Here is a 12,336-nt window from a genome sequence, read left to right as displayed (position 1 = left end):
TCTATTCCCTCAGGCTATCGGTCCACCGCGGTTGCCACGGCGCCGCCAAGCGCGGCTGTCGCGCGGCCCCGGTGTCAGCGGCGATGGCGGCGGGGTCGGGTGGGAGTGGGGGCTCTGGGGGAGGCCCCGGGCCGGGGCCGGGCGGGGGTGGGGGTCCCGGCGGGAGTGGCCCAGGACCGGGGTCCACCGGGGGCCTCGGCAGTGGCGGGGAGCTACACCCGCGCACCGGGCGCTTGGTGAGCCTGTCGGCCTGTGGGCGCACAGCGCGACGGCAGCAGCCGGGCCAGGAGTTTAACCACGGGCTGGTATTGAGCCGGGAACCCTTGCGCGATGGACGCGTCTTCACTGTCCGCATCGACCGCAAGGTGCGGAGCCGGGGCCGTGGAACCGAGAGGCTGAGAGTGATAGGAGGGCACCAGAAGAACACGGCGTAGGGCAGCTGGGGGGAGCCCACAGCCGGGTACCGAGAGGGAATCGACAGATCGTAGGACACCAGGTGACGGGCAGGATAGGATCATAAAGCAGAAACATGCAGTCTGAAGGAGAAAGAGACGCAGAAGACACGGGCTCATCAGTAGAATGGCTGGGGAATAGGCCTCCTGGAACAATTGCTTGGGTGATGATGCTGGAGAGGTGTCCGAGATGTGGTGGGAGAAGAGAGATACCAAGGAAAGGACAAATCCAGAAATGGCCTGAAAGTTGGATGAGGGAGGTGTGTGTGCTCCCAGAGATAGAATTTGGGAGGAGAGTGAATTGGGTGGAGTCGGAAAGCCTGGGAGAGAATTTGGCCCTGGGGTAGAGAGTGATAGATAAGGGAGAGCGGCAGGGAAGCTGTGCATTTGGGTGGTTGAGGGGCCCCAGAAACCAGGGAAGTTAGAGGAGACCAGGGGCTGAAGCCAGGAAATTCAGACAGCCAGGTGGGGAAAGGAACCGTGTGGTAGATGCTGAGGATCTGAGGATAGGATAGGGATGAGCAGCCCAAACAGTCGTGAGACAGACCAGAAAAAGACTTGTTTTTGTCTCTGGATTAGTGTTTCAGAGAGAGAAGGGAAGAGTCTGAGAGATGAGAAGAGGAAGATGTAGTGGCCTGTGGAATGTGGCTTCTTGGTGGTGGGAGACCCACTGGTGTCCCATTCTGAGCTTTTCTCCACTCCCCACCCTTCCATCACAGGTCAACTCCTGGAGTGGCTCTATTGAGATCGGGGTGACGGCACTGGACCCCAGTGTCCTGGACTTCCCAAGCAGTGCCACGGGGCTGAAGGGGGGCTCGTGGGTAGTGTCAGGCTGCTCGGTGCTGCGGGATGGACGCTCTGTACTGGAGGAGTATGGTCAGGACCTGGACCAGCTTGGTGAAGGGGACCGTGTGGGTGTGGAGCGCACAGCGGCTGGGGAGCTGCGGCTCTGGGTGAATGGGCGGGATTGTGGTGTGGCTGCCACAGGCCTGCCTGTTCGAGTCTGGGCTGTTGTGGACCTTTATGGCAAGTGCACCCAGATCACTGTGCTACCCTCTGAGCCAGGCTTCAGCCCCCCTACTCCCACCCCCATGCCTCCCCTCGAGCCCTCTGCGCCCCCTGAAGATTCTGCCTTGGCTGAGCAGGGGGCCTCTGGGGATGAAGGTGAGAACACAGCTGGGGTGTTGGTGGAGGGCTGGGGGCAGACGGAATGGCTGAAGGACTAGGGGAGATGCCATAAAATATGGGGCTGGGTGTGGACAGGGCCGCTCTGACTTCCTAGTTGTTGAAGGGGAGAACAGGAGCTACAGGAGGGGTCTCCTGGCTGTGGGCCTTGAAGCAGAGGATGAACCCTTATTCCCCTTATTCCCACCTGGTCCCCAGCCTTCATGGTGTCCCCAGCGCAGGCCCGGCCAGAGACGTTTCCTAAGAGCCTTGAGTCGCATAATGGTGAGGGCTTGGGGAGGCCCTGGGAAGGGGAACGGGAAGTGAGGTGGACAAGGGTAAGATCTCAGGGAGAGTTTGGGAGGGAACTCACGAGATTGGTAGGGAGAACACGCTAAGCCTCATTTCCGTTTCCTTCCTCTATGTTGTAGACTTTGCCAGCATGGAGCTCTCAGAGGTGGTGAGCAACGCCATCCTCTCTGCCTACAACGGGGGGCTCCTGAATGTGAACCTGAGCTCCCCACCAGCAGAGGAAGGGCCAGGGTCCAGCTGTGCTGCCACCTCACCTATCCTCACTTCCAATGATGCTCTGCTCTTTCATGAGAAGTGTGGGACCCTGATCAAACTGAGCAACAATAATAAGACGGCTGAGCGCCGGCGGCCCCTGGACGAATTCAACAATGGGGTTGTCATGACTAACCGCCCCCTTCGGGACAATGAGATGTTTGAGGTGTGTAAGATCCTGGGGTCTGATTGGGTTCCCAGCCAATTAGCTAAAGACGGACACTCTGTCCTTGATGCTGGGAGGGTGGGGCCTAGCAGAGATCTGAAAGCTGAGGGTCTCTTCTCTCCGTTTACATTCCCCGACCTCCCTTTGGTATAACTCCACTAAAGATCCGCATTGACAAGCTTGTAGACAAGTGGTCGGGCTCCATCGAGATTGGCGTCACCACTCACAACCCCAATAGCTTGGAGTACCCGGCTACCATGACGAACCTCCAGTCAGGTACAGCCTCAGATAAGGGTGGGGGCATGGGCCTGGGGGTTGTTGAGGAGAAGGAAGCCCTCACCCTAACCAGAGTGTCCACCTTCACCTAGGCACCATCATGATGAGTGGCTGTGGGATCCTAACCAATGGCAAGGGCACCCGCCGGGAGTACTGTGAGTTCAGCCTGGATGAGTTGCAGGTGAGGGTGGGCCCCGAGCCCCCAGCCTGTCTCCAGGGAGCCATGGGTACTCTGTATCCCTGCCTTGGTACCATGGGCTCATCTGTGACCTAAAGCAAGTCCCTTTGTCTTTTGCCCGAAGGTTCCTTCTGAGAAGGCAGGTTGCCCGACAGTCAGGCACTCAGATCTTGGACTCAGATGGGTTCACTTCATCTTACTGTCTTACCATTTGTGGTGGTGACCGGAGGCAAAAAGCTTATTCTTCTTAGTATTTTTTTCTTTAGTCTTTAAAATGAGAATATTAATACAGTACAAACGATAAAGCCAGAACTTGTGTAAGGCAGAAGCCTGTGAGAGAAGGAAAACTCAAAGATTTTCAATTAATGGACATGGGAATATGCTAAGATTGCATTCCATCAAAGGAGGAAAACCCGTGAGACTCGAAAAAGCAAGGCAGTCCCGTCGAGTTCCAGCTCTCACAGGTTTCCCTGTAGCGTTTATTTTATAGATTGTTTGGAAACGTCTGTAAAATGGTTTAACTCAGCGTGTGGTGCGTATTACTGAGCGTTAGATAGATGTATAATCGTGGTGTCCAGGAAATGGGGACGTAGGCCTGCCCTGTGTATGTTCCAGGGTGGTCTGAGACTATGTGAACACTTTTTGGAGCAATTTCCTTGTGGAATGGGGTGGTGGGAAGACTCCAGGGCCACTCTGCTCTTGTGGTCCCTAGGGCAAGTCCATGCGTTGCCTACGGATAGGTTCCACACCCGGTTATTTTTCTGCTTTGAACAGGAGGGCGACCACATTGGTCTCACAAGGAAGTCCAACTCTGCCCTGCACTTTTTCATTAATGGCATCGATCAGGGTAAGAGAAAGCCCAAAGAGGGCTGCTGGACCAGGGCTTTTGGGGGTAGGGTGGGGACTGGGGTCGGTACACCTTCCTCCTGTCTTACTTCCCCTTCCCCCCAACCCTGCCATCCCCGTCTTTTGTCCCTACAGGTGTGGCTACCCCACTGACACCCCCGGTGGTATATGGTGTGGTGGACTTGTATGGGATGGCAGTGAAGGTGACCATTGTCCATAATAACAACCACAGTGATCGTCTGCGCCGGAACAATGCCATCTTGCGGGCGCTGTCCCCTGAGGGTGCGCTCCGCCGTGCTGCTCCGGCTGCCCAGGCAGAACCTGAGCGCCTGCTTTTCCATCCCAACTGTGGTCAGAAGGCAGCCATCACCCACGAGGGACGCACTGCCCTGAGGCCCCAGTATGGCCCATGGGGTGGGGAGAAGCTTGCAGAAGGGGCTCTAATGTGTTTGGGGGAGTGTTGGGGAGTGGGAAGCAGAGGGAAGTGGTCTGGGGAATCCTTTACAGAAAGGGGGAGCCTCCTGGGGGTGAAGTTTAACTGGTTGACGTGGGGCAGTGGGGGCTGGGCAGGCATCACTGGGTGAAGGCTTGGCATGCTTAGAGTGTGTGTCAGGGGTCTGAGTGCCCGCTTTCTCTGCCCTCAGTGCCACCGATGACTTCAATCACGGCGTGGTGCTGAGCAGCAGGGCCCTGCGGGATGGTGAGGTGTTCCAGGTGCGCATCGACAAGATGGTGGACAAATGGGCTGGCTCCATCGAGATTGGTGTCACCACCCACAATCCTGCCTACCTCCAGTTGCCCTCCACCATGACCAACCTGCGCTCTGGTGAGCTCCCAGGGAGGGCGGCCCAGGTGGGGTCCCAGGGAGGACGCTGTCCCCGCAGCCCTGGCATTGTTCTCTAGCCCTTTGTTCACTTGTCACATTTGTGACGACTTAATTCAGTGGCTGGCGAGTGCCACATGGCCAGGGCCCGTGACTGACTTGGGAACTGCAGTTTTCTTGCCTTGCTCAGGTAAGAAAGCCCTCTGTCAGAAAAAAGACAAGCTCGGTTATCTGGGCTCAGGGCAGTGAGGTAGGGACTGTCTTCAAAGGAGGGAGACCTGCCTTCCCCCTCATGTTCCTCCGCCACTGCTTATCCCTCTAGGGACCTGGATGATGACCGGGAATGGGGTGATGCACAATGGGACCACCATTCTGGATGAATATGGGCACAACCTGGACCGCCTCAAGGTGGGAGCGTGGGTGCTGCACCAGGTGGCGTGGTGGGGGCAGTAGGTGAGCAGAGCTGGTGCAGGACCAGCCCAGGCCGGGGCTCTGCCTGACTCCTCACTGCAGCCCCCCTTCTTCCAAGGCAGGGGACACGGTGGGCGTGGTGCGGCGGGAGGACGGGACTCTCCACTTCTTTGTCAATGGGATGACCCAGGGCCCTGCGGCCTGGAATGTGCCCCCAGGCGTCTATGCTGTCGTGGATCTCTATGGCCAGGCGGCCCAGGCCACCATTGTGGACGACGTGGGTGAGGGCCGGGCTGGGCCGGGACAGGGAGCTGGGGTGGCCTTGGGAGGCCTTGGAAACACCTGTATGCCTAATGGTTAGTATCCACTCTTGCAGAGGTGCCTCCAGTCTCTGAGCCACTCCCTGAGGGAAACAACCAGACGTCCCCGAGCTCCCCATCATCAGGGGCCGGGGGCTCCGACCTGCGCTTCCACCAGTTGCATGGCAGTAACGCGGTCATCACGAATGGGGGCCGCACCGCGCTCCGTCACAACTGCCGCAGCGAGTTCAATGACGCCATCGTCATTTCCAACCGGTCAGTGTCTGGGCTTCGTGTTCCTACTTTCCTACTGCCCAGCCTCGGCTACCCAGGCAGGCCTTCTCTGATCACCACGCTCTGTGGCAGAGCCCTGCGGGATGGAGAGCTGTTTGAAATTGTCATTCAGAAGATGGTGGACCGCTGGTCAGGCTCCATTGAGGCTGGTGAGGGGCGTCTGTGTGTGTGTTTGTGGCGGGGTGGGGAGGGGGTGGGCTGCTGGAAGCCTGTGGCTGGGGGATCAGCCCTAACCTCCTTTTGTCTTCTCCTAGGAGTGACTGCTATTCGGCCTGAAGACCTTGAATTTCCCAACACTATGACAGACATTGACTATGATACATGGATGCTGAGGTTGCGTTGCCTGCTTTTGGGAATGGCTGGGCTAGGTGGAGCTGTGTGTGAGGGAATCAGGGTTTGGGGCCTCTGGTGGCCATGGGGGATCGGGCTGCTCCCTCCCTTCAGTTCTGGTAAGCCCCCGAGCCCTGTTGGGGCCACACCCCTCCTTCCTTGTAGGGTAGTTCCTACTTTTCCCTGGGGTGATCTCAGAAATGAAGGAGATAGGAATGGGCTTCTGACCCAGATCAAAACCCCAAGCCAAGGTTCTGACAGGCAGAGACTGGGCAGGGGCCTGTGTGGGATGAAGCTGGGAGGCTGACCCACCCCTTCTGCCATCTCCTAGTGGCACAGCCATCATGCAAGATGGTAACACGATGCGCAATAACTATGGATGCGACCTGGATGCGCTGGGCACGGGCGCTCGCATCGGCATGATGCGGACTGCAAAGGGTGATCTGCACTACTTCATCAATGGCCAGGACCAAGGCGCCGCCTGCTCAGGCTTGCCTCCGGGTAAAGGTGACTACTCTGTGGCTTTCGACCGGCCACCTTCAGTCTACTTTACCCCAGGCTGTTGGGCTTCAGACTGCTCCTTTTTCCACCCAGAGGTGTATGCAGTAGTGGATCTGTATGGCCAGTGTGTCCAAGTGTCCATCACCAATGCCACCGGCCCCATGGACAATAGCCTGGCGACCAGCAACACCGCCACTGAGAAGTCATTCCCCCTGCACTCCCCAGGTTCCACCAGCAGGGAGGGAGGGAAGCGGGGAGGGCTGGGTTTGTCTGTTGTGGGATTTGGTGGAGTGCATTCAGGGCAGGGAATCTGCTTGCAGACAGGCTGGCTGTGGGGGCTGCAGGCTAAAGGGAGGGAACAAGCCAGAGTGGGAAATGGTCAAGGGCGGGAATCAGTTATTCCTGGCGTACAGAGTCATAACACTCTCCTGCCACCAAGGGGCCAGGATATCATAAACTCGGTGTCTTAGTTACCTAGTGTTGTTGTAACAGAAATACCGCAGATGGATGGTCTTAACAAATTCATCTTCTCATAGTTTAGGAGGCTAGAAGTTCGAATTCAGGGTGCTGGCTTTAGGGGAAGGCTTTCTGTCTTTGTCAGCTCTGGAGGAAGGTCCTTGTCTCTTAGCTTCTGCTCCAGGGTGGTCTTCATATGGCTTGGCATTTTTCTTTCTTATCTCTTCTTCACTTACTTGTTTAATCTCTTTTATACCTCAGAAGAGATTAACTCAGAACACACCCTACGCTAATTCTGTCTTATTAGCGTAGCAAAGACAACCCATTCCCAAGTGGAATCATAGCCACAGGCTTAGAGATTACAATTTACAACACATATTTTTCGGGGACACAGTTCAGCCTATAACATTGGGCATGTCAGGCTCGAGAGGGACTCTTCTTCTGACCAACAGAAGTGTCAAGAGGTTCTGAAGGAGTAAAGGCAAATGGGGCCTTATATCCGCTTCCTGTTTGACCTGAAATCTATGCTCTGTCTTGTGTCAGTTTCTTGACTGAAGCTTGCTGGCCCACTCCTACTCCTTCCTCTGGTGCCCTCTTTCCACAGTGGCTGGTGTAGCCCACCGCTTCCACAGTACTTGTGGCAAGAATGTTACCCTTGAGGAGGATGGCACAAGGGCAGTGCGTGCGGCTGGCTATGCTCATGGCCTGGTTTTCAGCACTAAGGAGCTCAAGGCTGAAGAAGTCTTTGAGGTGGGCTGTGGAGGTGTGACAGACTGCTTCTACCCTTATGCCCCCAGCTAGTGCCACCTAATGTGGTTCTCTTTTCCAGGTGAAAGTGGAAGAGCTGGATGAGAAGTGGGCAGGTTCCCTCAGGCTAGGGCTGACCACCCTGCCACCAGGGGAGATGGGGGCTGGAGCGGGAGGCGGCCCAGGGCTGCCTCCCTCCCTGCCAGAGCTCCGGACTAAGACCACCTGGATGGTGTCCAGCTGTGAAGTGAGGCGCGATGGGCAGCTCCAGAGGATGAACTATGGCCGGAACCTCGAGAGGCTGGGGGTGAAGCATCTGGCTTTGGGGGTGGGGCTGGGGCTGGTAGAGAGAAGTGGACTGAGCATCTATCCTGGCCCCACCTTGGTCCTAGGTGGGGAGCCGTGTGGGCATCCGTCGGGGGGCAGATGATACAATGCACATCCTGGTAGATGGAGAGGACATGGGACCGGCTGCCACTGGCATTGCCAAGGTAGACCTAAGGCCTTCCTTGGGGTTTGGGAGTGGGGTGAGTGTTACTGTTGACCTCTGACTTCCGGTGCCCTGTGTGCCCCCAGAACGTGTGGGCTGTGTTGGATCTGTACGGGCCGGTTCGAAGTGTGTCTATTGTCAGCTCCACGAGGCTGGAGGAGCCAGAAGGCACCCAGCCTCCTTCCCCCAGTTCGGATACCGGCAGTGAGGGCGAGGAGGACGAGGAGGGCGAGGAGCATGGCCTGGGAGTAAGAAGCTGCAGCAGGGCCTGCGGGGCTCAGGGATGGGTGGTTGGTGGCCACGGGTGTCTCTGATCCAGGTCACCATGGATAGGCATAGGTTCATGCCCGAGCTCAGTGTAAACCCAAGGGAGATGGGTCAGGCGCGGCCTCAGCCACCCTAGCAGCTCAGTCTCTTCTCCATACCAGGGCCAGAATCAGGTGGCCATTCTGCCCACAGCCCTTGAGTTCCTGGAGAACCATGGGAAGAACATCCTTTTATCCAATGGGAACCGTACAGCCACGCGAGTGGCCAGCTACAATCAGGGCATCGTGGTCATCAACCAGCCCCTGGTGCCCCAGCTGCTAGTCCAGGTGGGCCTTGCTTCTGTACCCCTGTTCCTTTGGCTCCAGGTGACCTAGAGCCAACCTTCCTGGAGAAAGCCCTTTCCAGGTTGCGGGAGAAGTGACAGGCAAACCCCTTGGGTGAATTTCCTGGGCTTTCGTTCACACTCTATCGGGGGGGTTGCAGATCAGTTGCCACAAAGTTACCCTCTGGAGCGCTAAGGGCTGTGGCGTGGGAAGCAGTGGGGAGGTGCTGGGGGAGCCCAGAGGCGATGCCTGATCCTAGGTGTGGGAACAGGGAAGGAGGAGGGTCCTTTCTGCTGCAAGGTGAAGGATATGTCAAGGTTAGCCAGGTGAAGGAAGCCCCTGGGGATGAGGGTCCCTGCAGAGGCAACAGCAAGACCAAGGCCCAAAGGGAAGGAAACAACTGCATGTGTAGCTTCCGGTCCCTCCAAGCCTGAGCAGGGGCAGTGTCGCAGGGAGCTGCAGTCTTCCCTCCCTGGTGGGTGAGGACCCTGCTTCTGTTTGGTGGGTGACCTCATCCCAGGAGGCCCTGACTGGGAAATAGTTGCCATCTCCCCCAGGTGCGGATAGATTTCCTGAACCGACAGTGGACATCTTCCCTTGTCCTGGGGGTCATCACCTGCCCACCAGAGAGGCTCAACTTCCCTGCTTCTGCCTGTGCCCTCAAACGGGCAGTCTGGCTGTTGCGGGGCCGTGGGGTCTTCCATAACGGTCTCAAGGTGAGGAGGGAGCTAGAGAGAAGGGAGAGGGCTGGGCAAAAGGGGGAAGTTGGACCCTTAGCTCTGGACGTAGGACCGCAGGAACAAAGAGGGACTGTCTCTGGGCCTGGCCCTATATTGGGCGGGCAAGGGCAGGAGTGTCGTTAACTGCTGACCCCTCCCTCTGTCCCTGCTATTGAGAATGTCACAGTTGGGGGATGGAAGATCACTGAAGTGAGGGGCAGCATGGAGGCAAGCCCAGGGACTGGCACTGCAGGTGAGCAGAGGCGGGGGCTGCTGGTGGAGGCTGGTTTCTGGAAGACAGCAGGTCTCTCCTCCCAGATCTGTGAGAAGTTTGGGCCAAATCTGGACACGTGTCCTGAAGGCACTATCCTGGGACTGCGGCTGGACAGCTCCGGGGGGCTGCACCTCCATGTCAATGGAGTGGACCAGGGGGTGGCTGTGACAGATGTCCCCCAGCCCTGCCATGCGCTCGTGGACCTCTATGGGCAGTGCGAGCAGGTCAGTGGCAATGGGGGGTGTTTGGGAGACTGGGCTGTCGGGGTGAGGGGCGGGCTGTGGTCAGAGAAGGGCCTCAGCAGGCCCAGGGGCTGCCCAGGCTCTGCTGACCACCTTTCTCCCCTGCAGGTGACAATCGTGAGCCCTGAACCAGGGGCTGCCAGTGGCAAGGGTGCTCCAACCCAAGGGGACATGGAGAAAGCTGACATGGTAGACGGTGAGGCAGCCCGAAGGGACTAGGCTCTGACATCCACACCCACCCACACATGGAGCCCCTGCTCCTGTGACCGATTTCACCTCTGCTCCCTCAGGTATCAAGGAGAGTGTATGCTGGGGGCCACCCCCGGCTGCTAGCCCTCTAAAGAGCTGCGAGTACCATGCCCTTTGCGCCCGTTTCCAAGAGCTGCTGCTGCTTCCTGGTGAGTCCCCAATCCCTGCCTGAATCCGCCTCATTCCCAGGCCAGTCCAGGGCCATGTCCTGAGCCCCAGAGACTGGTCGGGAGGAGCCAGCGTGGTTGGGACCCCGGGCAGGAACCACAGCATCAAGCCTGCTACATGCTTTTCTGCAGAGGATTATTTCATGCCTCCGCCCAAGCGCAGCTTGTGCTACTGTGAGTCTTGCCGGAAGCTTCGAGGGGATGAGGCCCACAGGCGCCGAGGAGAGCCCCCCCAGGAGTATGCCCTGCCCTTCGGCTGGTGCAGGTTCAACCTCAGGTACTTGTGGGTAGGGTCACGCATCCCCCTTACTGTTCACTGCTCCCGTGAGAAAGGCGGGCCCCACAAGGGTGCTTGGAAGAAGTATAGGACTTTCTGTCCAGAGGTGATCTTGGGAAGCCAGTAACATTGCTCTGCCCCATCTGTCCATCTCTCAGGGTAAATCCCCACCTGGAGGCTGGGACACTGTCCAAGAAGTGGCACATGGCTTATCATGGGAGCAATGTGGCGGCTGTACGAAGGGTGCTGGACCGAGGGGAGCTGGGAGCAGGTACTGTGGAACAGGCAGAGGTGGGGCAGGCTGGGCCTGTGGTCCATGGAAGGAATGAAAAGGGCTGCCCTGACCCAGATGTCCCCACAGGCACTGCCTCCATCCTGAGCTGCCGGCCCTTGAAGGGAGAGCCTGGGGTGGGGTTCGAGGAGCCTGGCGAGAACTGTGCACCTCCTCGGGAGGAGCAGCCCCCTCCGGTGCTGCTTTCCCCCTCCCTTCAGTATGCTGGGGACGAGACCCTGGCATCTAAAGTGCAGTGAGTATGCGGGAGGGCTGGGAGTTCAGACCAGGGCCACTTGGTCTCCATGACTTGCCCTCCCCTGTCTCTACCTTGTCTTGCTCAGTTCATCAGTCGCCTGAAAGTTCCTTTTTTTCATTCATTCATTGAACAGATAGCACTTAACTTTGTGCTGTCTTGTGAACGAAAGGAACCTTTCTCTTGGGGAATTTGTCTTTATCCCTAGAATGTGTTTATGTATAATAAGTATTTAGTGTTTTTAAAGGTGGTAAGTACTATGGAAAAGAAGAGTGGGGCGAAGTGGACCAGAAGTGCTGTTGGGGTGGGTGGTCAGGGCAGCATCATTCAGAAGGTGAGATTTCAGGAGGACTTGAAGAAAGAAGACCTGAAAGAGGGCACAGGCAGAAGCAGGGAAGTTGAGCCTTTCCGGTGGGCTGGCAATGACTCCCAGGACAAGGGAAGATGTCCACTGTTAGCCAAACAGGTATTGGGAGACAGATTTTAGTATCAAGAACAGTTAGTCCCTAAGGTGGGAGTATTTTAGGGACAGCAAGACCAGGTTGGAGCCGAGTACACAAGGGTTGAGGTGATGGGGGTCAGAGGTCTCACTCCCCTGTCTTTTGCCTGACAGATTCCGGGACCCCAAATCCCAGAGGACACACCAGGCCCAGGTGGCGTTCCAGGTGTGTGTGCGCCCAGGCTCCTACACCCCTGGGCCGCCCTCTGCTGCCCTCCAAGAGCCTCCTGACCCTCACTTCAGGCCATCTGAACTGGAGTGGGTAACCAAGGAAAAAGGAGCCACACTCCTCTATGCCCTGCTGGTACGGGTGGAATGAGGGGTGATACCCCACTACTACAAGCACAGTTGGGCCCTGGGCCCAGGGACTCCGGGTGACGGCTGCCTCCACCTCATTCCAGTGACCCGTGGCATGCACCGTGCTCAGTCTTGGCAGGTGCGCAGGAGCGTGTAGGCAGGCTCGGGTTTGGGTGGGAAGGAAGTGGAGCACATCTCCATGTCCAGGGGGCCAGAACATCCCTCTGCAGGCCCTGGGTACCCCTCTTCATGCACTGATTTGGGGAACAAGACTCCCTGTCACTCCTCTCCTCATATGACTTAATTTATTTCCGTTTTTTTTCTGGTTACTGTGAATCCCAGGAGTCTCTCCCTGTGCCCCACATGAAGCTGCTTTTTCGGGGGGCCGTCGGGCGGGAGTGGGGAAGGGCGGGGGAGGTAAGATGGGAACCGTCTGTACAGTTGTTACTGGCTCAGATTTCTAAGGCGCCAATAAACACCGTCTCCGAGCCCCCGCCT

General features: G+C 57.5%; 1 protein-coding gene across 4 annotated transcripts; it reads left to right on the top strand.

Moving 5' to 3' along the window:
• The first annotated feature begins 83 nt into the window (after window positions 1–83).
• Window positions 84–12,270, top strand: NEURL4 (neuralized E3 ubiquitin protein ligase 4). Of its 4 annotated transcripts, none has more exons than XM_064271705.1 (29): window positions 84–365; window positions 1,172–1,616; window positions 1,836–1,901; window positions 2,048–2,346; window positions 2,511–2,622; window positions 2,715–2,803; window positions 3,575–3,647; window positions 3,782–4,046; window positions 4,291–4,472; window positions 4,792–4,877; window positions 4,999–5,161; window positions 5,257–5,455; window positions 5,546–5,622; window positions 5,728–5,806; window positions 6,135–6,304; window positions 6,398–6,529; window positions 7,365–7,510; window positions 7,590–7,814; window positions 7,900–7,998; window positions 8,084–8,245; window positions 8,426–8,590; window positions 9,145–9,303; window positions 9,625–9,804; window positions 9,931–10,018; window positions 10,113–10,220; window positions 10,371–10,515; window positions 10,674–10,786; window positions 10,877–11,042; window positions 11,656–12,270. In XM_064271705.1, exons 1-29 carry the CDS (start codon window positions 84–86, stop codon window positions 11,858–11,860), a joined length of 4,680 nt encoding a protein of 1,559 aa, XP_064127775.1. In that variant the 3' UTR covers window positions 11,861–12,270. The 4 variants fall into 4 exon arrangements, with proteins under 4 accessions (XP_064127775.1, XP_064127774.1, XP_064127776.1 ...); XM_064271704.1 differs by having other exon boundaries at window positions 6,135–6,310; XM_064271706.1 differs by lacking the exon at window positions 1,836–1,901.
• Window positions 12,271–12,336: the final 66 nt, after the last annotated feature.

This window comes from Loxodonta africana, chromosome 18 (assembly GCF_030014295.1).
Source record: "Loxodonta africana isolate mLoxAfr1 chromosome 18, mLoxAfr1.hap2, whole genome shotgun sequence".
Taxonomy (NCBI): domain Eukaryota; kingdom Metazoa; phylum Chordata; class Mammalia; order Proboscidea; family Elephantidae; genus Loxodonta; species Loxodonta africana.
The sequence above is the reverse complement of the archived record's forward strand: the minus strand, read 5'-3'. Positions and strand labels throughout refer to the sequence as shown.

Coding starts and splice junctions, on each gene's coding strand:
- NEURL4 (XM_064271704.1), top strand. CDS start 84: ATGGCGGCGGGGTCGGGTGGGAGTGGGGGCTCTGGGGGAGGCCCCGGG. Junction 2,623..2,714: donor CATGACGAACCTCCAGTCAG/GTACAGCCTCAG, acceptor ACCTTCACCTAG/GCACCATCATGATGAGTGGC. Junction 6,311..6,397: donor AGGCTTGCCTCCGGGTAAAG/GTGACTACTCTG, acceptor TTTTCCACCCAG/AGGTGTATGCAGTAGTGGAT.